Here is a 24,343-nt window from a genome sequence, read left to right as displayed (position 1 = left end):
AAACATGCATCGTGACTGGTCGTAGAATTTTGTACTTATCAAACAAAGAAAATCCTACTTTCTAGCCTACAAAACGCTTCAAGTCTATTATTTGTAAAAGCTATTGACAAGAGCTTTCATTTTTCTGTTAAAAAAACTTACTTTCTTTGATAATCAAAGATTTAACGATTGATAATAGTCAGCGCCCTAAAGATTCTAGACATATATTGATCAATTTGACCAACTTCCGGGTAGAAGACCACTGTCTAACTGACATCATCAGAAACTGTACATCAGAATCATTCATAAAACGCCTTCAGAACCCACTTAGCGAGATAACTGTAGCTGCATTAGCTAAAATAAAGTTAGCGGCGGAACGATTTTGTAAACTCATTTCAACAAAAGAAAATTTCATAACTTACATAAACTGAAAATTTACATCGAGAGCTTATAATTTAAGCTTTCATAATCCACCAATCTTGGTATTCTAAGTATTTTTTTTTAATAATTCATTGCAGAGTCAATGGCTGAAATATTCCAAATACACATAACTAATTTTGACCCACTTCTAGACGAAAGACCACTTTCATTTTGACATCATCCGGAACTGTACACCAAGATCTTTCATAAAACGCCTTCAGAACCCACTTAGCGAGCTTACTGTAGTTGCATCAGCTGAAAGAAAGTTATCGGCGGAACAGTATTATATCCTTTATTATTTTTTATTATTTATATTATAATTTTGACCCACTTCTAGACGAAAGACCACTTCCATTTTGACAACATCCGGAACTGTACACCAAGATCTTTTATAAAACGCCTTCAGAACCCACTTCGCGAGCTTACTGTAGTTGCATTAGCTGAAAGAAAGTTATCGGCGGAACAGTATTATATACATTATTAATTCAGAAAAAAAAAACTCTGAATCTCACAAGATTTGTGAATGTAAATCAAGAGCTTTTTCATAAAGCTTTCAGAATCTATTGTTTTAGGTGTTCTAAGATTTATTTTTTAAATAATTTTTGACCAAGTCCGTGGCCAAAATATTCCAAATGAACATCACTAATTTTGACCCACTTCTAGATGAAAGACCACTTTCATTTTGACATCATGCGAAACTTAAAACCAAGATCTTTCATAAAACGCCTTCAGAACCAAGTTAGCGAGCTAACTGTAGCTGCATTAGCTGAAATAAAATTAGCGGCGGAACGATTTTGTAAACTCATTTTCAACAAAAGAAAATTACATAACTTACATATACCGATAATTTACTTCGAGAGCTTTAATTTTAAGCTTTCAGAATCCACCAATCTAGGTATTCTAAGTATTTTATTTAAACAATTCATTGCAGAGTCAATGGCTGAGATATTCCAAATACACATAACTAATTTTGACCCACTTCTAGTCGAAAGACCACTTTCATTTTGACAACATTCGAAAGTGTACATCAAGATTTTTCATGAAACACCTTCAGAACCCACTTCGCGAGCTTACTGTAATTGCATCAGCTGAAAGAAAGTTATCGGCGGAACAATATTATATCCTTTATTAATTCAGAAAAAAAAATAACTATGGCTTTAAATCTTTCATGATTTGTGAATGTAAATCAAGAGCTTTTTCGAAAGCTTTCAGAATCTATTAACCTAGGTGTTCTAAGATTTTTTTTAATAATTTATAACCAAGTCCGTGACCAAAATATTATAAATGCACATCACTAATTTTGACCCACTTCTAGATGAAAGACCACTTTCATTTTGACATCATCCGAAACTTTACACCAAGATCTTTCATAAAACACCTTCAGAACCCAGTTAGTAAGCTAACTGTAGCTGCATCAGCTGAAATAAAGTTATCGGCGAAACAATATTATATCCTTTGTTAATTCAGAAAAAAAATGAATCTTTCATGATTTGTGAATGTAAATCAAGAGCTTTTTCTAAAGCTTTCAGAATCTATTAATCGAGGTGTACTTAGATTTTTTCTTAAATCATTGATGACCAAGATCGTGGTCAAACTATTCAAAATGCAAATGTCTAATTTTGACCCACTTCTAGATGAAAGACCACTTTCATTTTGACATCATCCGAAACTTTACACCAAGATCTTTCATAAAACACCTTCAGAACCCAGTTAGTAAGCTAACTGTAGCTGCATCAGCTGAAATAAAGTTATCGGCGAAACAATATTATATCCTTTGTTAATTCAGAAAAAAATGAATCTATCATGATTTGTGAATGTAAATCAAGAGCTTTTTCTAAAGCTTTCAGAATCTATTTATCGAGGTGTACTTAGATTTTTTCTTAAATCATTAATGACCAAGATCGTGGTCAAACTATTCAAAATGCAAATCTCTAATTTTGACCCACTTCTAGATGAAAGACCACTTTCATTTTGACATCATCCGAAACTGTACACCAAGATCTTTCATAAAACGCCTTCAGAACCCAGTTAGCGAGCTAACTGTAGCTGCAGTAGCTGAAATGAAGTTAGCGGCGGAACGATTTTGTAAACTCATTTTCAACAAAAGAAAATTTACATAACTTACATAAACTGATAATTTACATAGAGAGCTTTTATTATAAGCTTTCAGAATCCACCAATTTAGGTATTCTAAGTATTTTATTTAAATAATTCATTGCAGAGTCAATGGCTGAAATATTCCAAATACACATAATTAATTTTGACCCATTTCTAGTCGAAAGACCACTTTCATTTTGACACCATTCGAAACTGTACATCAAGATCTTTCATGAAACACCTTCAGAACCCATTTCGCGAGCTTACTGTAATTGCATCAGCTTAAAGAAAGTTATCGGCGGAACAATATTATATCCTTTATTAATTCAGAAAAAAAAAACTTTGGCTTTGAATCTTTCATGATTTAAGAATGTAAATCAAGAGCTTTTTCTAAAGCTTTCAGAATCTATTAACCTAGGTGTTCTAAGATTTTTTTTTAATAATTTATAACCAAGTCCGTGACCAAAATAATATAAATGCACATCACTAATTTTGACCCACTTCTAGATGAAAGACCACTTTCATTTTGACATCATCCGAAACTTTACACCAAGATCTTTCATAAAACGCCTTCAGAACCCAGTTAGTAAGCTAACTGTAGCTGCATCAGCTGAAATAAAGTTATCGGCGGAACAATATTATATCCTTTGTTAATTCAGAAAAAAAACTGAATCTTTCATGATTTGTGAATGTAAATCAAGAGCTTTTTCTAAAGCTTTCAGAATCTATTTATCGAGGTGTACTTAGATTTTTTCTTAAATCATTAATGACCAAGATCGTGGTCAAACTATTCAAAATGCAAATCTCTAATTTTGACCCACTTCTAGATGAAAGACCACTTTCATTTTGACATCATCCGAAACTATACACCAAGATCTTTCATAAAACGCCTTCAGAACCCAGTTAGCGAGCTAACTGTAGCTGCATTAGCTGAAATGAAGTTAGCGGCGGAACGATTTTGTAAACTCATTTTCAACAAAAGAAAATTTACATAACTTACATAAACTGATAATTTACATCGAGAGCTTTTATAATAAGCTTTCAGAATCCACCAATCTAGGTATTCTAAGTATTTTATTTAAATAATTCATTGCAGAGTCAATGGCTGAAATATTCCAAATACACATAATTAATTTTGACCCACTTCTAGTCGAAAGACCACTTTCATTTTGACAACATTCGAAACTGTACATCAAGATTTTTCATGAAACACCTTCAGAACCCACTTCGCGAGCTTACTGTAATTGCATCAGCTGAAAGAAAGTTATCGGCGGAACAATATTATATCCTTTATTAATACAGAAAAAAAAATAACTTTGGCTTTAAATTTTTCATGATTTGTGAATGTAAATCAAGAGCTTTTTCGAAATATTTCAGAATCTATTAACCTAGGTGTTCTAAGATTTTTTTTAAAAAATTTATAACCAAGTCCGTGACCAAAATATTATAAATGCACATCACTAATTTTGACCCACTTCTAGATGAAAGACCACTTTCATTTTGACAACATTCGAAACTGTACATCAAGATCTTTCATGAAACACCTTCAGATCCCACTTCGCGAGCTTACTGTAGTTGCATCAGCTGAAAGAAAGTTATCGGCGGAACAATATTATGTACATTATTAATTCAGAAAAAAAAACTCTGAATCTCACAAGAGATGTGAATGTAAATCAAGAGCTTTTTCATAAAGCTTTCAGAATCTATTGTTTTAGGTGTTCTAAGATTTATTTTTTAAATAATTTATGACCAAGTCCGTGGCCAAAATATTCCAAATGAACATCACTAATTTTGACCCACTTCTAGATGAAAGACCACTTTCATTTTGACATCATCCGAAACTTTACACCAAGATCTTTCATAAAACGCCTTCAGAACCCAGTTAGTAAGCTAACTGTAGCTGCATTAGCTGAAATGAAGTTAGCGGCGGAACGATTTTGTAAACTCATTTTCAACAAAAGAAAATTTACATTACTTACATATACTGATAACTTACATCGAGAGCTTTTATAATAAGCTTTCAGAATCCACCAATCTAGGTATTCTAAGTATTTTATTTAAATAATTCATTGCAGAGTCAATGGCTGAAATATTCCAAATACACATAATTAATTTTGACCCACTTCTAGTCGAAAGACCACTTTCATTTTGACAACATTCGAAACTGTACATCAAGATTTTTCATGAAACACCTTCAGAACCCACTTCGCGAGCTTACTGTAATTGCATCAGCTGAAAGAAAGTTATCGGCGGAACAATATTATATCCTTTATTAATTCAGAAAAAAAAAATAACTTTGGCTTTAAATCTTTCATGATTTGTGAATGTAAATCAAGAGCTTTTTCGAAAGCTTTCAGAATCTTTTAACCTAGGTGTTCTAAGATTTTTTTTAAATAATTTATAACCAAGTCCGTGACCAAAATATTATAAATGCACATCACTAATTTTGACCCACTTCTAGATGAAAGACCACTTTCATTTTGACATCATCCGAAACTTTACACCAAGATCTTTCATAAAACGCCTTCAGAACCCAGTTAGTAAGCTAACTGTAGCTGCATCAGCTGAAATAAAGTTATCGGCGAAACAATATTATATCCTTTGTTAATTCAGAAAAAAATGAATCTTTCATGATTTGTGAATGTAAATCAAGAGCTTTTTCTAAAGCTTTCAGAATCTATTTATCGAGGTGTACTTAGATTTTTTCTTAAATCATTAATGACCAAGATCGTGGTCAAACTATTCCAAATGCAAATCTCTAATTTTGACCCACTTCTAGATGAAAGACCACTTTCATTTTGACATCATCCGAAACTGTACACCAAGATCTTTCATAAAACGCCTTCAGAACCCAGTTAGCGAGCTAACTGTAGCTGCATTAGCTGAAATGAAGTTAGCGGCGGAACGATTTTGTAAACTCATTTTCAACAAAAGAAAATATACATAACTTACATAAACTGATAATTTACATAGAGAGCTTTTATTATAAGCTTTCAGAATCCACCAATCTAGGTATTCTAAGTATTTTATTTAAATAATTCATTGCAGAGTCAATGGCTGAAATATTCCAAATACACATAATTAATTTTGACCAACTTCTAGTCGAAAGACCACTTTCATTTTGACAACTTTCGAAACTGTACGTCAAGATCTTTCATGAAACACCTTCAGAACCCACTTCGCGAGCTTACTGTAGTTGCATCAGCTGAAAGAAAGTTATCGGCGGAACAATATTATATCCTTTATTAATTCAGAAAAAAAAATATTTCTGGCTTTGAATCTTTCATGATTTCTGAATGTAAATCAAGAACTTTTTCTAAAGCTTTCAGAATCTATTAACCTAGGTGTTCTAAGATTTTTTTTTAATAATTTATAACCAAGTCCGTGACCAAAATATTATAAATGCACATCACTAATTTTGACCCACTTCTAGATGAAAGACCACTTTCATTTTGACAACATTCAAAACTGTACATCAAGATCTTTCATGAAACACCTTCAGAACCCACTTCGCGAGCTTACTGTAGTTGCATCAGCTGAAAGAAAGTTATCGGCGGAACAATATTATGTACATTATTCATTCAGAAAAAAAAACTCTGAATCTCACAAGAGTTGTGAATGTAAATCAAGAGCTTTTTCATAAAGCTTTCAGAATCTATTGTTTTAGGTGTTCTAAGATTTATTTTTTAAATAATTTATGACCAAGTCCGTGGCCAAAATATTCCAAATGAACATCACTAATTTTGACCCACTTCTAGATAAAAGACCACTTTCATTTTGACAACATTCGAAACTGTACATCAAGATCTTTCATGAAACACCTTCAGAACCCACTTCGCGAGCTTACTGTAGTTGCATCAGCTGAAAGAAAGTTATCGGCGGAACAATATTATGTACATTATTAATTCAGAAAAAAAAACTCTGAATCTCACAAGAGTTGTGAATGTAAATCAAGAGCTTTTTCATAAAGCTTTCAGAATCTATTGTTTTAGGTGTTCTAAGATTTATTTTTTAAATAATTTATGACCAAGTCCGTGGCCAAAATATTCCAAATGAACATCACTAATTTTGACCCACTTCTAGATGAAAGACCACTTTCATTTTGACATCATCCGAAACTTTACACCAAGATCTTTCATAAAACGCCTTCAGAACCCAGTTAGTAAGCTAACTGTAGCTGCATTAGCTGAAATGAAGTTAGCGGCGGAACGATTTTGTAAACTCATTTTCAACAAAAGAAAATTTACATTACTTACATATACTGATAACTTACATCGAGAGCTTTTATAATAAGCTTTCAGAATCCACCAATCTAGGTATTCTAAGTATTTTATTTAAATAATTCATTGCAGAGTCAATGGCTGAAATATTCCAAATACACATAATTAATTTTGACCCACTTCTAGTCGAAAGACCACTTTCATTTTGACAACATTCGAAACTGTACATCAAGATTTTTCATGAAACACCTTCAGAACCCACTTCGCGAGCTTACTGTAATTGCATCAGCTGAAAGAAAGTTATCGGCGGAACAATATTATATCCTTTATTAATTCAGAAAAAAAAATAACTTTGGCTTTAAATCTTTCATGATTTGTGAATGTAAATCAAGAGCTTTTTCGATAGCTTTCAGAATCTATTAACCTAGGTGTTCTAAGATTTTTTTTAAATAATTTATAACCAAGTCCGTGACCAAAATATTATAAATGCACATCACTAATTTTGACCCACTTCTAGATGAAAGACCACTTTCATTTTGACATCATCCGAAACTTTACACCAAGATCTTTCATAAAACGCCTTCAGAACCCAGTTAGTAAGCTAACTGTAGCTGCATCAGCTGAAAGAAAGTTATCGGCGGAACAATATTATGTACATTATTCATTCAGAAAAAAAAACTCTGAATCTCACAAGAGTTGTGAATGTAAATCAAGAGCTTTTTCATAAAGCTTTCAGAATCTATTGTTTTAGGTGTTCTAAGATTTATTTTTTAAATAATTTATGACCAAGTCCGTGGCCAAAATATTCCAAATGAACATCACTAATTTTGACCCACTTCTAGATAAAAGACCACTTTCATTTTGACAACATTCGAAACTGTACATCAAGATCTTTCATGAAACACCTTCAGAACCCACTTCGCGAGCTTACTGTAGTTGCATCAGCTGAAAGAAAGTTATCGGCGGAACAATATTATGTACATTATTAATTCAGAAAAAAAAACTCTGAATCTCACAAGAGTTGTGAATGTAAATCAAGAGCTTTTTCATAAAGCTTTCAGAATCTATTGTTTTAGGTGTTCTAAGATTTATTTTTTAAATAATTTATGACCAAGTCCGTGGCCAAAATATTCCAAATGAACATCACTAATTTTGACCCACTTCTAGATGAAAGACCACTTTCATTTTGACATCATCCGAAACTTTACACCAAGATCTTTCATAAAACGCCTTCAGAACCCAGTTAGTAAGCTAACTGTAGCTGCATTAGCTGAAATGAAGTTAGCGGCGGAACGATTTTGTAAACTCATTTTCAACAAAAGAAAATTTACATTACTTACATATACTGATAACTTACATCGAGAGCTTTTATAATAAGCTTTCAGAATCCACCAATCTAGGTATTCTAAGTATTTTATTTAAATAATTCATTGCAGAGTCAATGGCTGAAATATTCCAAATACACATAATTAATTTTGACCCACTTCTAGTCGAAAGACCACTTTCATTTTGACAACATTCGAAACTGTACATCAAGATTTTTCATGAAACACCTTCAGAACCCACTTCGCGAGCTTACTGTAATTGCATCAGCTGAAAGAAAGTTATCGGCGGAACAATATTATATCCTTTATTAATTCAGAAAAAAAAATAACTTTGGCTTTAAATCTTTCATGATTTGTGAATGTAAATCAAGAGCTTTTTCGATAGCTTTCAGAATCTATTAACCTAGGTGTTCTAAGATTTTTTTTAAATAATTTATAACCAAGTCCGTGACCAAAATATTATAAATGCACATCACTAATTTTGACCCACTTCTAGATGAAAGACCACTTTCATTTTGACATCATCCGAAACTTTACACCAAGATCTTTCATAAAACGCCTTCAGAACCCAGTTAGTAAGCTAACTGTAGCTGCATCAGCTGAAATAAAGTTATCGGCGAAACAATATTATATCCTTTGTTAATTCAGAAAAAAATGAATCTTTCATGATTTGTGAATGTAAATCAAGAGCTTTTTCTAAAGCTTTCAGAATCTATTTATCGAGGTGTACTTAGATTTTTTCTTAAATCATTAATGACCAAGATCGTGGTCAAACTATTCCAAATGCAAATCTCTAATTTTGACCCACTTCTAGATGAAAGACCACTTTCATTTTGACATCATCCGAAACTGTACACCAAGATCTTTCATAAAACGCCTTCAGAACCCAGTTAGCGAGCTAACTGTAGCTGCATTAGCTGAAATGAAGTTAGCGGCGGAACGATTTTGTAAACTCATTTTCAACAAAAGAAAATATACATAACTTACATAAACTGATAATTTACATAGAGAGCTTTTATTATAAGCTTTCAGAATCCACCAATCTAGGTATTCTAAGTATTTTATTTAAATAATTCATTGCAGAGTCAATGGCTGAAATATTCCAAATACACATAATTAATTTTGACCAACTTCTAGTCGAAAGACCACTTTCATTTTGACAACTTTCGAAACTGTACGTCAAGATCTTTCATGAAACACCTTCAGAACCCACTTCGCGAGCTTACTGTAGTTGCATCAGCTGAAAGAAAGTTATCGGCGGAACAATATTATATCCTTTATTAATTCAGAAAAAAAAATATTTCTGGCTTTGAATCTTTCATGATTTCTGAATGTAAATCAAGAACTTTTTCTAAAGCTTTCAGAATCTATTAACCTAGGTGTTCTAAGATTTTTTTTTAATAATTTATAACCAAGTCCGTGACCAAAATATTATAAATGCACATTACTAATTTTGACCCACTTCTAGATGAAAGACCACTTTCATTTTGACAACATTCAAAACTGTACATCAAGATCTTTCATGAAACACAAGTATATTATTTAAATAATTCATTGCAGAGTCAATGGCTGAAATATTCCAAATACACATAACTATTGTAGTGGTCTTTCATCTAAAAGTGGGTCAAAATTAGTGATGTTCATTTGGAATATTTTGGCCACGGACTTGGTCATAAATTATTTGAAAAATAAATCTTAGGACACCTAAAACAATAGATTCTGAAAGCTTTATGAAAAAGCTCTTGATTTACATTCACAGATCATGTACGATTCAGGTTTTTTTCTGAATTAACAAAGGATATAATATTGTTCCGCCGCTAACTTCATTTCAGCTAATGCAGCTACAGTTAGCTCGCTAACTGGGTTCTGAAGGCGTTTTATGAAAGATCTTGGTGTAAAGTTTCGGATGATGTCAAAATGAAAGTGGTCTTTCATCTAGAAGTGGGTCAAAAATAGTGATGTGCATTTATAATATTTTGGTCACGGATTTGGTTACAAATTATTAAAAAAAAATCTTAGAACACCTAGGTTAATAGATTCTGAAAGCTTTAGAAAAAGCTCTTGATTTACATTCTTAAATCATGAAAGATTCAAAGCCAAAGTTTTTTTTTTCTGAATTAATAAAGGATATAATATTGTTCCGCCGATAACTTTCTTTAAGCTGATGCAATTACAGTAAGCTCGCGAAATGGGTTCTGAAGGTGTTTCATGAAAGATCTTGATGTACAGTTTCGAATGTTGTCAAAGTGAAAGTGGTCTTTCGACTAGAAGTGGGTCAATATTAATTATGTGTATTTGGAATATTTCAGCCATTGACTCTGCAATGAATTATTTAAAAAAAATACTTAGAATACCTAGATTGGTGGATTCTGAAAGCTTATAATAAAAGCTCTCTATGTAAATTATCAGTTTATGTAAGTTATGTAAATTTTCTTTTGTTGAAAATGAGTTTACAAAATCGTTCCGCCGCTAACTTCATTTCAGCTAATGCAGCTACAGTTAGCTCGCGAAGTGGGTTCTGAAGGTGTTTCATGAAAGATCTTGATGTACAGTTTCGTATGTTGTCAAAATGAAAGTGGTCTTTCATCTAGAAGTGGGTCAAAATTAGTGATGTGCATTTATAATATTTTGGTCACGGACTTGGTTATAAATTATTTAAAAAAAATCTTAGAACACCTAGGTTAATAGATTCTGAAATATTTCGAAAAAGCTCTTGATTTACATTCACAAATCATGAAAAATTTAAAGCCAAAGTTATTTTTTTTTTCTGTATTAATAAAGGATATAATATTGTTCCGCCGATAACTTTCTTTCAGCTGATGCAATTACAGTAAGCTCGCGAAGTGGGTTCTGAAGGTGTTTCATGAAAAATCTTGATGTACAGTTTCGAATGTTGTCAAAATGAATGTGGTCTTTCGACTAGAAGTGGGTCAAAATTAATTATGTGTGTTTGGAATATTTCAGCCATTGACTCTGCAATGAATTATTTAAATAAAATACTTTGAATACCTAGATTGGTGGATTCTGAAAGCTTAAAATTAAAGCTCTCGATGTAAATTATCGGTATATGTAAGTTATGTAATTTTCATTTGTTGAAAATGAGTTTACAAAATCGTTCCGCCGCTAATTTCATTTCAGCTAATGCAGCTACAGTTAGCTCGCTAACTTGGTTCTGAAGGCGTTTTATGAAAGATCTTGGTGTAAAGTTTCGGATGATGTCAAAATGAAAGTGGTCTTTCATCTAGAAGTGGGTCAAAATTAGTGATTTGCATTTTGAATAGTTTGACCACGATCTTGGTCATTAATCATTTAAGAAAAAATCTAAGTACACCTCGATTAATAGATTCTGAAAGCTTTAGAAAAAGCTCTTGATTTACATTCACAAATCATGAAAGATTCAGTTTTTTTTCTGAATTAACAAAGGATATAATATTGTTCCGCCGATAACTTTATTTCAGCTGATGCAGCTACAGTTAGCTTACTAACTGGGTTCTGAAGGCGTTTTATGAAAGATCTTGGTGTAAAGTTTCGGATGATGTCAAAATAAAAGTGGTCTTTCATCTAGAAGTGGGTCAAAATTAGTGATGTGCATTTATAATATTTTGGTCACGGACTTGGTTATAAATTATTAAAAAAAAATCTTAGAACACCTAGGTTAATAGATTCTGAAAGCTTTAGAAAAAGCTCTTGATTTACATTCTTAAATCATGAAAGATTCAAAGCCAAAGTTTTTTTTTTCTGAATTAATAAAGGATATAATATTGTTCCTCCGATAACTTTCTTTAAGCTGATGCAATTACAGTAAGCTCGCGAAGTGGGTTCTGAAGGTGTTTCATGAAAGATCTTGATGTACAGTTTCGAATGTTGTCAAAATGAAAGTGGTCTTTCATCTAAAAGTGGGTCAAAATTAGTGATGTGCATTTATAATATTTTGGTCACGGACTTGGTTATAAATTATTTAAAAAAAATCTTAGAACACCTAGGTAAATAGATTCTGAAATATTTCGAAAAAGCTCTTGATTTACATTCACAAATCATGAAAAATTTAAAGCCAAAGTTATTTTTTTTTTCTGTATTAATAAAGGATATAATATTGTTCCGCCGATAACTTTCTTTCAGCTGATGCAATTACAGTAAGCTCGCTAACTGGGTTCTGAAGGTGTTTCATGAAAAATCTTGATGTACAGTTTCGAATGATGTCAAAATGAAAGTGGTCTTTCATCTAGAAGTGGGTCAAAATTAGAGATTTGCATTTTGAATAGTTTGACCACGATCTTGGTCATTAATGATTTAAGAAAAAATCTAAGTACACCTCGATAAATAGATTCTGAAAGCTTTAGAAAAAGCTCTTGATTTACATTCACAAATCATGAAAGATTCAGTTTTTTTTCTGAATTAACAAAGGATATAATATTGTTCCGCCGATAACTTTATTTCAGCTGATGCAGCTACAGTTAGCTTACTAACTGGGTTCTGAAGGCGTTTTATGAAAGATCTTTGTGTAAAGTTTCGGATGATGTCAAAATGAAAGTGGTCTTTCATCTAGAAGTGGGTCAAAATTAGTGATGTGCATTTATAATATTTTGGTCACGGATTTGGTTACAAATTATTAAAAAAAAATCTTAGAACACCTAGGTTAATAGATTCTGAAAGCTTTAGAAAAAGCTCTTGATTTACATTCTTAAATCATGAAAGATTCAAAGCCAAAGTTTTTTTTTTCTGAATTAATAAAGGATATAATATTGTTCCGCCGATAACTTTCTTTAAGCTGATGCAATTACAGTAAGCTCGCGAAATGGGTTCTGAAGGTGTTTCATGAAAGATCTTGATGTACAGTTTCGAATGTTGTCAAAGTGAAAGTGGTCTTTCGACTAGAAGTGGGTCAAAATTAATTATGTGTATTTGGAATATTTCAGCCATTGACTCTGCAATGAATTATTTAAAAAAAATACTTAGAATACCTAGATTGGTGGATTCTGAAAGCTTATAATAAAAGCTCTCTATGTAAATTATCAGTTTATGTAAGTTATGTAAATTTTCTTTTGTTGAAAATGAGTTTACAAAATCGTTCCGCCGCTAACTTCATTTCAGCTAATGCAGCTACAGTTAGCTCGCGAAGTGGGTTCTGAAGGTGTTTCATGAAAGATCTTGATGTACAGTTTCGTATGTTGTCAAAATGAAAGTGGTCTTTCATCTAGAAGTGGGTCAAAATTAGTGATGTGCATTTATAATATTTTGGTCACGGACTTGGTTATAAATTATTTAAAAAAAATCTTAGAACACCTAGGTTAATAGACTCTGAAATATTTCGAAAAAGCTCTTGATTTACATTCACAAATCATGAAAAATTTAAAGCCAAAGTTATTTTTTTTTTCTGTATTAATAAAGGATATAATATTGTTCCGCCGATAACTTTCTTTCAGCTGATGCAATTACAGTAAGCTCGCGAAGTGGGTTCTGAAGGTGTTTCATGAAAAATCTTGATGTACAGTTTCGAATGTTGTCAAAATGAATGTGGTCTTTCGACTAGAAGTGGGTCAAAATTAATTATGTGTATTTGGAATATTTCAGCCATTGACTCTGCAATGAATTATTTAAATAAAATACTTAGAATACCTAGATTGGTGGATTCTGAAAGCTTATTATAAAAGCTCTCGATGTAAATTATCAGTTTATGTAAGTTATGTAAATTTTCTTTTGTTGAAAATGAGTTTACAAAATCGTTCCGCCGCTAACTTCATTTCAGCTAATGCAGCTACAGTTAGCTCGCTAACTGGGTTCTGAAGGCGTTTTATGAAAGATCTTGGTGTACAGTTTCGGATGATGTCAAAATGAAAGTGGTCTTTCATCTAGAAGTGGGTCAAAATTAGAGATTTGCATTTTGAATTAATGATTTAAGAAAAAATCTAAGTACACCTCGATAAATAGATTCTGAAAGCTTTAGAAAAAGCTCTTGATTTACATTCACAAATCATGAAAGATTCAGTTTTTTTTCTGAATTAACAAAGGATATAATATTGTTCCGCCGATAACTTTATTTCAGCTGATGCAGCTACAGTTAGCTTACTAACTGGGTTCTGAAGGCGTTTTATGAAAGATCTTGGTGTAAAGTTTCGGATGATGTCAAAATGAAAGTGGTCTTTCATCTAGAAGTGGGTCAAAATTAGTGATGTGCATTTATAATATTTTGGTCACGGACTTGGTTATAAATTATTAAAAAAAAATCTTAGAACACCTAGGTTAATAGATTCTGAAAGCTTAAGAAAAAGCTCTTGATTTACATTCTTAAATCATGAAAGATTCAAAGCCAAAGTTTTTTTTTTCTGAATTAATAAAGGATATAATATTGTTCCGCCGATAACTTTCTTTAAGCTGATGCAATTACAGTAAGCTCGCGAAATGGGTTCTGAAGGTGTTTCATGAAAGATCTTGATGTACAGTTTCGAATGTTGTCAAAATGAAAGTGGTCTTTCGACTAGAAGTGGGTCAAAATTAATTATGTATATTTGGAATATTTCAGCCATTGACTCTGCAATGAATTATTTAAATAAAATACTTAGAATACCTAGATTGGTGGATTCTGAAAGCTTATAATAAAAGCTCTCTATGTAAATTATCAGTTTATGTAAGTTATGTAAATTTTCTTTTGTTGAAAATGAGTTTACAAAATCGTTCCGCCGCTAACTTCATTTCAGCTAATGCAGCTACAGTTAGCTCGCTAACTGGGTTCTGAAGGCGTTTTATGAAAGATCTTGGTGTACAGTTTCGGATGATGTCAAAATGAAAGTGGTCTTTCATCTAGAAGTGGGTCAAAATTAGAGATTTGCATTTTGAATAGTTTGACCACGATCTTGGTCATTAATGATTTAAGAAAAAATCTAAGTACACCTCGATAAATAGATTCTGAAAGCATTAGAAAAAGCTCTTGATTTACATTCACAAATCATGAAAGATTCATTTTTTTTCTGAATTAACAAAGGATATAATATTGTTTCGCCGATAACTTTATTTCAGCTGATGCAGCTACAGTTAGCTTACTAACTGGGTTCTGAAGGTGTTTTATGAAAGATCTTGGTGTAAAGTTTCGGATGATGTCAAAATGAAAGTGGTCTTTCATCTAGAAGTGGGTCAAAATTAGAGATTTGCATTTTGAATAGTTTGACCACGATCTTGGTCATTAATGATTTAAGAAAAAATCTAAGTACACCTCGATTAATAGATTCTGAAAGCTTTAGAAAAAGCTCTTGATTTACATTCACAAATCATGAAAGATTCATTTTTTTTCTGAATTAACAAAGGATATAATATTGTTTCGCCGATAACTTTATTTCAGCTGATGCAGCTACAGTTAGCTTACTAACTGGGTTCTGAAGGTGTTTTATGAAAGATCTTGGTGTAAAGTTTCGGATGATGTCAAAATGAAAGTGGTCTTTCATCTAGAAGTGGGTCAAAATTAGTGATGTGCATTTATAATATTTTGGTCACGGACTTGGTTATAAATTATTCAAAAAAATCTTAGAACACCTAGGTTAATAGATTCTGAAAGCTTTCGAAAAAGCTCTTGATTTACATTCACAAATCATGAAAGATTTAAAGCCATAGTTATTTTTTTTTCTGAATTAATAAAGGATATAATATTGTTCCGCCGATAACTTTCTTTCAGCTGATGCAATTACAGTAAGCTCGCGAAGTGGGTTCTGAAGGTGTTTCATGAAAAATCTTGATGTACACTTTCGAATGTTGTCAAAATGAAAGTGGTCTTTCGACTAGAAGTGGGTCAAAATTAGTTATGTGTATTTGGAATATCTCAGCCATTGACTCTGCAATGAATTGTTTAAATAAAATACTTAGAATACCTAGATTGGTGGATTCTGAAAGCTTAAAATTAAAGCTCTCGAAGTAAATTATCGGTATATGTAAGTTATGTAATTTTCTTTTGTTGAAAATGAGTTTACAAAATCGTTCCGCCGCTAATTTTATTTCAGCTAATGCAGCTACAGTTAGCTCGCTAACTTGGTTCTGAAGGCGTTTTATGAAAGATCTTGGTTTTAAGTTTCGCATGATGTCAAAATGAAAGTGGTCTTTCATCTAGAAGTGGGTCAAAATTAGTGATGTTCATTTGGAATATTTTGGCCACGGACTTGGTCAAAAATTATTTAAAAAATAAATCTTAGAACACCTAAAACAATAGATTCTGAAAGCTTTATGAAAAAGCTCTTGATTTACATTCACAAATCTTGTGAGATTCAGAGTTTTTTTTTTCTGAATTAATAATGTATATAATACTGTTCCGCCGATAACTTTCTTTCAGCTAATGCAACTACAGTAAGCTCGCGAAGTGGGTTCTGAAGGCGTTTTATAAAAGATCTTGGTGTACAGTTCCGGATGTTGTCAAAATGGAAGTGGTCTTTCGTCTAGAAGTGGGTCAAAATTATAATATAAATAATAAAAAATAATAAAGGATATAATACTGTTCCGCCGATAACTTTCTTTCAGCTGATGCAACTACAGTAAGCTCGCTAAGTGGGTTCTGAAGGCGTTTTATGAAAGATCTTGGTGTACAGTTCCGGATGATGTCAAAATGAAAGTGGTCTTTCGTCTAGAAGTGGGTCAAAATTAGTTATGTGTATTTGGAATATTTCAGCCATTGACCCTGCAATGAATTATTTAAAAAAAATACTTAGAATACCAAGATTGGTGGATTATGAAAGCTTAAATTATAAGCTCTCGATGTAAATTTTCAGTTTATGTAAGTTATGAAATTTTCTTTTGTTGAAATGAGTTTACAAAATCGTTCCGCCGCTAACTTTATTTTAGCTAATGCAGCTACAGTTATCTCGCTAAGTGGGTTCTGAAGGCGTTTTATGAATGATTCTGATGTACAGTTTCTGATGATGTCAGTTAGACAGTGGTCTTCTACCCGGAAGTTGGTCAAATTGATCAATATATGTCTAGAATCTTTAGGGCGCTGACTATTATCAATCGTTAAATCTTTGATTATCAAAGAAAGTAAGTTTTTTTAACAGAAAAATGAAAGCTCTTGTCAATAGCTTTTACAAATAATAGACTTGAAGCGTTTTGTAGGCTAGAAAGTAGGATTTTCTTTGTTTGATAAGTACAAAATTCTACGACCAGTCACGATGCATGTTTTTCAGCTACATAGTAAAATTTATAATGAAATGTTCTTAATAGAATTGATGACATTCAACTTTTCCTTAAACTAATGTACTTACGCTCTTTTTAACGACGAAAAGAAACATTAAAAATCTCGACTTCTTAATTTGGTCGGGTTTTTGTTCGCCGATAACTTTGGCCGATAACTTCACACCGGTATTGACTGGCCCTGATCTTTTGCAACCTTTGCTGGGTGTTTTTATGCGTTTTCGCGAGGGTGCCGTCGCTTTAAATGCTGACATTCGTGAAATGTTTCCGCAGATCAAAATTATTGAAAAAGACAGAGACGCGCAAAGGTTTTTGTGGCGAGATACCCCGGGTGAACCGATTAGTACGTACCGCATGTCATCCATGATTTTTGGCGCCGCGTCGAGCCCATTTACTGCCATACACATAAAAAATAAAAATGCTTTAGAATGGCAGGAAACTTACCCTGACGCGGCTCGAGTAATCATCGACGACCATTACATGGACGATTGCATTACTAGCTTAGACGACGTCGGCAAGGCTGCCAAGCTGGCAGCCGATATTTACACCGTACACGCTCACGCCGGTTTTGAAATGCGCGGCTGGACGTCGAATAACCCTAGTGCGCTTTCGTTGTTACCTAAAGAATCATTGCTTGAGGTCCCTCACTCTAATAATGTTGACGTTGAATTAGGTCGTCTGGCTACGCCGGTTCGCACGCTAGGTCTTATCTGGCAACCCGGAAACGACCTGATTGGTTTTAATACTGGTATTAGGAAAGATACCGCGTTGCCAGAGAAGCTAACAAAGCGAGAGGTTCTAGTGCACGTAATGAGAATTTATGACCCGCTAGGAATCCTTGCACCAATCGTCGTTCGTGGTCGTATTATGTTTCAAGACGCTTGGCGCAAGGGTTTGAACTGGGACCAAGAGCTATCTCAATGTGACAGCGCCGCGTGGAAGTTATGGTTTCAAGACCTGATCTCAACTTCCAGTTTACGGATACCACGCCGCTATAACTTGAGCGATCTCGAGGTAGTAGAGTGCCAATTGCACGTGTTTTCGGATGCAAGTGAGTCCGCATTCGCCGCTGTGGCCTATTGGCGCTTTCTTTATGTAAATGGCGATGTAGGGGTCTCCCTCATATGCAGTAAAGTCCGCGTGTCCCCAATTAGGCCTGTCTCCATTCCTCGTTTAGAACTTCAAGGTGCTCTAATGGCCGCGCGTCTTGCCACGTCGATATGCGAATCCCATCGACTGAAGCCAATGAGACGTGTTTTCTGGTGCGACTCAATGACTGCGCTGGGTTGGCTTCGTAGTGATGCGCGCACCCTTAAACCCTTTGTATCTCATAGAGTTGGCGAGATACTGGAGCTTACTAACATCAGCGAGTGGCATTGGGTGCCGAGCGACCTAAACGTAGCCGATGATGCCACACGTGTCAAACGTTTTGTGCTCTCTCCAGAATCTCGCTGGATCTCAGGGCCTACCTTTCTCTTTTCCTCGGACTGGCCCGCTGAACCTCAAATTGATGTCAGCGGACTAGGCCGCGAAGAGTATAAAAATATCATTCATCTTATCACCGAGACTGATCTGCCCGCACCAGTCTCTGCGGATCCAAGTCGATTCAGCTCATGGCTGAGAATGGTGCGAGCAACGGCAAAAGCGCATCAATTCATATCACTATTGCGAATGCGTAGTATAAGAAGACGAGATGTTAACTTCAATTTTCCTCGTCTTGAAGGACTCTTATGTTCCTTCCACCCAACTTGCACATCCTCTCCTGGTACCTTTAATCCCCCTAACATCCCACCAATAATAACCGCGACCGATTTACACCTTGCCGAGCGCCATATTTTGCGGCAAAGCCAACTGGATTCTTTCAAAGAGGATATTTTGCGGATAAAGAATCGAGACCCGTTGCCACGAAGCAGCCGCCTTTTCACACTGTCCCCCTTCATAGATAACAACGAACAACTTCGAATGTCCAGTCGTATAGTCGCAGCACCAGGCGTCACCGATGAAGTTAAACGACCGCTGATTTTAGACGGGAAACATCCAACAGTACGCCTGCTAATAGCCAGATATCATCAAAAAGCTGGTCATGCGAACAAAGAAAAAGTCTTGAACGACCTCCACCAAAGATTTTGGATTTTAGGCCTTAGAAATGCTGTCCGTGTAGTGGCCCATGACTGCCAGTTTTGCAAACTTCACCGTGCCAGAACTTTCCAACCACCGATGGGAGATCTACCGGAGGCTCGTTTGGCTCATCATCAAAGACCGTTCTCTTTCGTCGGCCTGGACTACTTTGGACCCATACTTGTTTCGGTTGGTCGAAGAAGGGAGAAGCGCTACGTTGCCCTATTTACGTGCCTCGTCATCCGCGCCGTACATCTTGAAGTGGTACACAGTTTATCGACGGACGCAGCCATAATGTGTCTACGCCGTTTTATTTCTCGTCGAGGAACACCACATGAGATCTGGTCAGACAACGGAACAGCCTTTGTTGGGGCAAACAGGGAGTTACGAGCTCTTTACGGGGACTCTGTTGAAGATTTTGCCGCCAACGAATCAATCAATTGGCGGTTCATTCCTCCCGCAGCACCTTTTATGGGTGGAGCGTGGGAGCGGTTAGTTCGCAGTGTTAAAGAAGCTTTAAAAGTGACCCTCAGAGAACAGGCTCCCTCAGACGAAGTTTTGAGCACACTATTGGCGGAGGCTGAAGCCCTGGTAAATAAATACGCGTCCGCTTACGCATGTGTCGCTTGATCCCGAAGCTGATGAGGCTCTAACACCGGCCCACTTCATACTCACATCTCCATCTGGCCGCCCCATACCCGCTACCCTGACCGAGGCGGATCTACTTAGGCCAAGCAAGTGGCGCAGAGCGGTGAGACTGGCTGACCATTTTTGGCAGCGCTGGGTAAAGGAATACCTACCCTACTTGGCACCACGTGCGGGGGGAGGGTCGCCGCCTAATGTCGCAGTAGGCGATATCGTGATAGTTTGCGATCCTAACCTACCAAGAGGCTCGTGGCCCAAGGGTCGTATTACCACCCTTTACCCTGGTAGAGACGGGATAACAAGAGTGGCGGATGTTGTTACCGCCGTCGGAGTGCTGCGCAGACCCCTAAGAAAACTAGCGAAGGTCCTCGTCTCTCTCTAAAAAAGGGGAGAATGTGCAACACACAACCTTTTTATATATGTTTACCTTTTTTACGTATATTTTGTTTATGGTTTTTGCTACTATTTTTGTCTATTTATTACTGTCTCATTACATTTTGTTTTACCATCGAAACCAGTGCCTTATTATTTTTACAGTCGTTTATAAAACCGCTATAACAACAAATACTAAAAACAGAATAAAATAAAGATTTAAGTGGGGCTCCCATACAGCAAACGTGATTTTTGACCAAAGTTAAGCAACGTCGGGCGTGGTCAGTACCTGGATGGGTGACCGTTTTCTTTTTGAATTTTTGCCGTTTTTTTTTTTGCTTTATGGTACGGAACCCTTCGTGCGCGAGTCCGACTCGCACTTGGCCGGTTTTTTGTACATAATTTTGGTCCATTTAATAGTACAGTCAGCATAAGCATGCGTCAAAAGTATCTAATAACTTAACACGAAGAGTATAGAGACTGTCACGCGTATTCGGGAAACGAGATAATCACAAGATCTAGAAACGATATAGAGATCAACTAGATTTACATTAGATATCGACTAGATGTGACTTGGATATCTAAGTCATAACTTGTCGAAATCGTTCAAGAGGGCCTCCACAATCGCGGAAACGTCAAATTTGACATATCTATCTTACAAATATCTTTAAATTATCCATATCGTAACTTGTTGAGGTCTATTAGAGATCTTACATTTTCAGAATCGAGCCTTGTAATATGTTTTCATTGAAAATTATCGTATCGACTAAGAGTAAAACTTTTTAATGGTTGTTTATGTTTTTCGACCTAAGTAATGTATGTTATTATTCTGGCAGCTTCCTCGCACAAAAAATAAGTATTGCAATACAGCGAGGAAATGCCGCCAGCGTCTACGGCACCATGCCGCAGGTGGATATTTTTTAGTCATTTATTTTAAGTTTAGTTTTATTGATTTTTAGATTTAGTTTAAGTTTTGTAGGTTAGTTATTTAATTATGTTTTTTTTTTAAGTATGTATTTTAAGTTCCTATGAACTAATAAATAATATATATTTGTTAACGTAGGTACTTAATGAAAGTTTACTATGATAACTTGTGGGAAAGGCTTCTAGTAAACGTTCATACGTCTCTCTAGAATATCTTTCTTCCTTTCCACGGAAGAAATAACTCGGGACCTTAACGAGCTAAATATGATTTGGATGAAAAATTGCGTTTGTTAGCCTGAAGAGTTATTTGATACTTTGTTCGGATTCTTGAGCGAAAAAACTTGAGTTCCCTCGTATTGTGACGCTTTGAATGTTTTCGAGGGAATAAATTAAAAGTTAAGACAAATGAATTATGGTAATGGGGATATCAAATTTAAAGCAAACATTTTCGTAAATCTGGTTACTATTTAATAAAATTAATTAATTCAGCTTTAAATATTTGAAGGTAAGACGCCATTCAAGAGATTACACGCGAGGGGTTCCAGGGTTCCTTAAGGAAGGCAATGAATCGGCCAGGATGGAGAGCACTACAGCACAGAGCGATTTACGGTGGTCACGATCCTCAGACATGAGGATTCGACTAGGAAGAAGAGGTATAGTCAGCAGCAGAAGTTTCTAAGCGGGCCAGATGTTAAAAACGATCTTGACGCGTCTTTATTATTAAGAGAATAAGAGCGTGTCAAGGTAATTTTGAACGCCTCGCGCGCTTAGAAACTTCTGCTGCTGACTGTACACTATCGTGTGTTACCTATGCTGAACCGCCTGAACCCCTGTTGTGACTTTTGATTCGTGACGTGACGTACGTGTTTGCGTTAAGTCTCAGTTTGTATGGTATTTTGAAGCGCGCCAAGCGAGACGTTTTAGAAACTCACAATCCCATTCAAAATGAAACTTATCGCAAACGCGAACGTCACGTCATGCTACTGAATAAAATTTATGCTAGGGGTACTGATATTGAAATAAAAAAGTTAAAATCACGCCGTAAATTAGTCATTAACGTGACATGTTTAATGTGTAATATTGTAGATAGGTAATTAAAATGCAAAACACGTCTTTTATTTAAAAATACGAAAATAGGTAGCTGTCCTTCATTTAGCCCACATATCATGCAAGGGTTTACACAAGTCCCTTGTAGGTCAATCAGGGTAGGTACTAATACGACGAACTGATGTAATACGAGTATGTATATAATTCACGGAATGCAATACATAATTTTGTTCTATTATTAATACCTATATGTTATACCGATTGTTGATACCTTATTGTTATATAAACCTTAATATAATAGTCTGTCAAGCCGTTTCTCTCAGTAGAAAAAGCGGCAAATTTAAAAAATGTAGGTATGTAGGTAATTGTCCCATAGAAAATTTTAAGTTCGCGCCTTTTTTAAATGACAAAGTTGTTTGTCAGATTATATGTAAGTATTATACTGTTCGTTTCTAAAATGTGACTCTTCGGTGGGTACACATACAATAATAAACGTATCTAATGAAATATGATATCTGTTTAATAATTTACAACTGTAATAAAGAACCGCAAATGAACATTTCAAATTGTGCATATATCAAAACGGGGCCCACTAAATTACTACATTTCCAATTGTGACGTTATCTATGAAAAGGGACCTTATTGTCGATGGCGCTTACGCCATTATTAACGATGCTCTAATATAAATACAATGCCGCGCGACGCTGTGCGGCGTAACCGCCATCGACAATAAGGTCCCTTTTCATAGATAATGCCCCAATTATGCCCGTAAATTCCATTGAATTTCCGGTTCAAATCAAACAATCCACATGCAATTCATTCTCCAAATTACATCCGCGAAATTACCATTGTTTTCACCAAACTGATCTAAACTACCTGGGCATTGTTATAATTGCTTTAGAGAAACAGAAAAGGCAGCTGTCTAACTGGCGGCATGAAACAGATTTTTGAGCGAGCGATCGTATTTAATTACCACCTACAGGACCAATTCAAATGTACATTTTGACATCAAAATGATAACATTTTGATGATATTTGATAAGTTAGTTATGAATGAAATATATTTTTTAAAACTTTTACACGTCTATTCAATATAAGTTAAGTATTCTTACCACGAGTTTAACACTGACATATTCGCTAGCGACAGCGTAAATTAACTCCCACACATCTCCCTCGTACTGACATTGGTGCATTCGAAATGTACTGCGATTGAGTTGACGCGGTCGCTACCGTTTAAGGGCACGTAAAACTCATGATGGAGGTGTAAGGTATTTAAAAGTAACATACACATAATAGGGTAGGTAAAGCAAGTTGCAAAATTGCATGGAAACACTATGAATAGGACAATAGGACAATTTTACACAGATCAACCTAGTCCCACAGTAAGCTCAATAAGGCTTGTTGTGGGTACTAGACGACGATATATATAATATACACATATATAATACTAATATACATAGAAAACATCCATAACTCAGGAACAAATATTTGTGATGAACACACAAATAAATGCCCTTACCAGGATTCGAACCCGGGACCTCCTGCTTCGTAGGCAGGGTCACTACCGACTAGGCTAGTTCCTAATGGAATGGAATTGTTCATTAAATTGCCATGCACTTTTGCAGCTGCATGTCCATTATTTATTTTCGCTCACACTGTAGCAATCAGTGCAAAAGTCAATGAGCAATGAACATTTTGTCGTGAGCAAATATTTTATCAGTCCCTGGGGTAAATCTTATCACTATGTAGGGTATTACAAATCGCCCAGGTTAAGTGGTAGTCCTATTTAAATAACTCCTTTGTTTTATACCACAAACGTTATTTCATTCGATCGTATCGTTTAGTCTTAAGCCTTTCTCCGTGGTGATAAAATTCAAATTTCAATATTGTTGGCATGACAACTATCGGTTTATATTTCTTATTAAATTTTCCAACAAAGCGCGTTTGACGTTTAATTTCCGATACCCTTTACAAATTAAGGTATCAATGGGAATGAATGCCCCGAAATTCGTTAATGACCAATAAACAATATCCT

General features: G+C 34.8%; 2 protein-coding genes across 2 annotated transcripts in view; one reads left to right on the top strand and one right to left on the bottom strand.

Moving 5' to 3' along the window:
* The window catches only part of LOC134671254 (acyl-CoA:lysophosphatidylglycerol acyltransferase 1-like), a 610,785-nt gene that overhangs the window by 3,218 nt on the left and 583,224 nt on the right, over nucleotides 1-24,343 (bottom strand). The gene's annotated exons all lie outside the window — the stretch shown is intronic.
* Nucleotides 17,465-19,951, top strand: LOC134671561 (uncharacterized). The gene has a single exon (XM_063529421.1). The coding sequence runs from the start codon at nucleotides 17,465-17,467 to the stop codon at nucleotides 19,949-19,951; it is 2,487 nt and encodes an 828-aa protein (XP_063385491.1).

Source organism: Cydia fagiglandana, chromosome 15 (genome assembly GCF_963556715.1).
Source record: "Cydia fagiglandana chromosome 15, ilCydFagi1.1, whole genome shotgun sequence".
In the NCBI taxonomy this organism is placed as follows: domain Eukaryota; kingdom Metazoa; phylum Arthropoda; class Insecta; order Lepidoptera; family Tortricidae; genus Cydia; species Cydia fagiglandana.
This window is presented reverse-complemented; position numbering and strand designations above follow the sequence as displayed.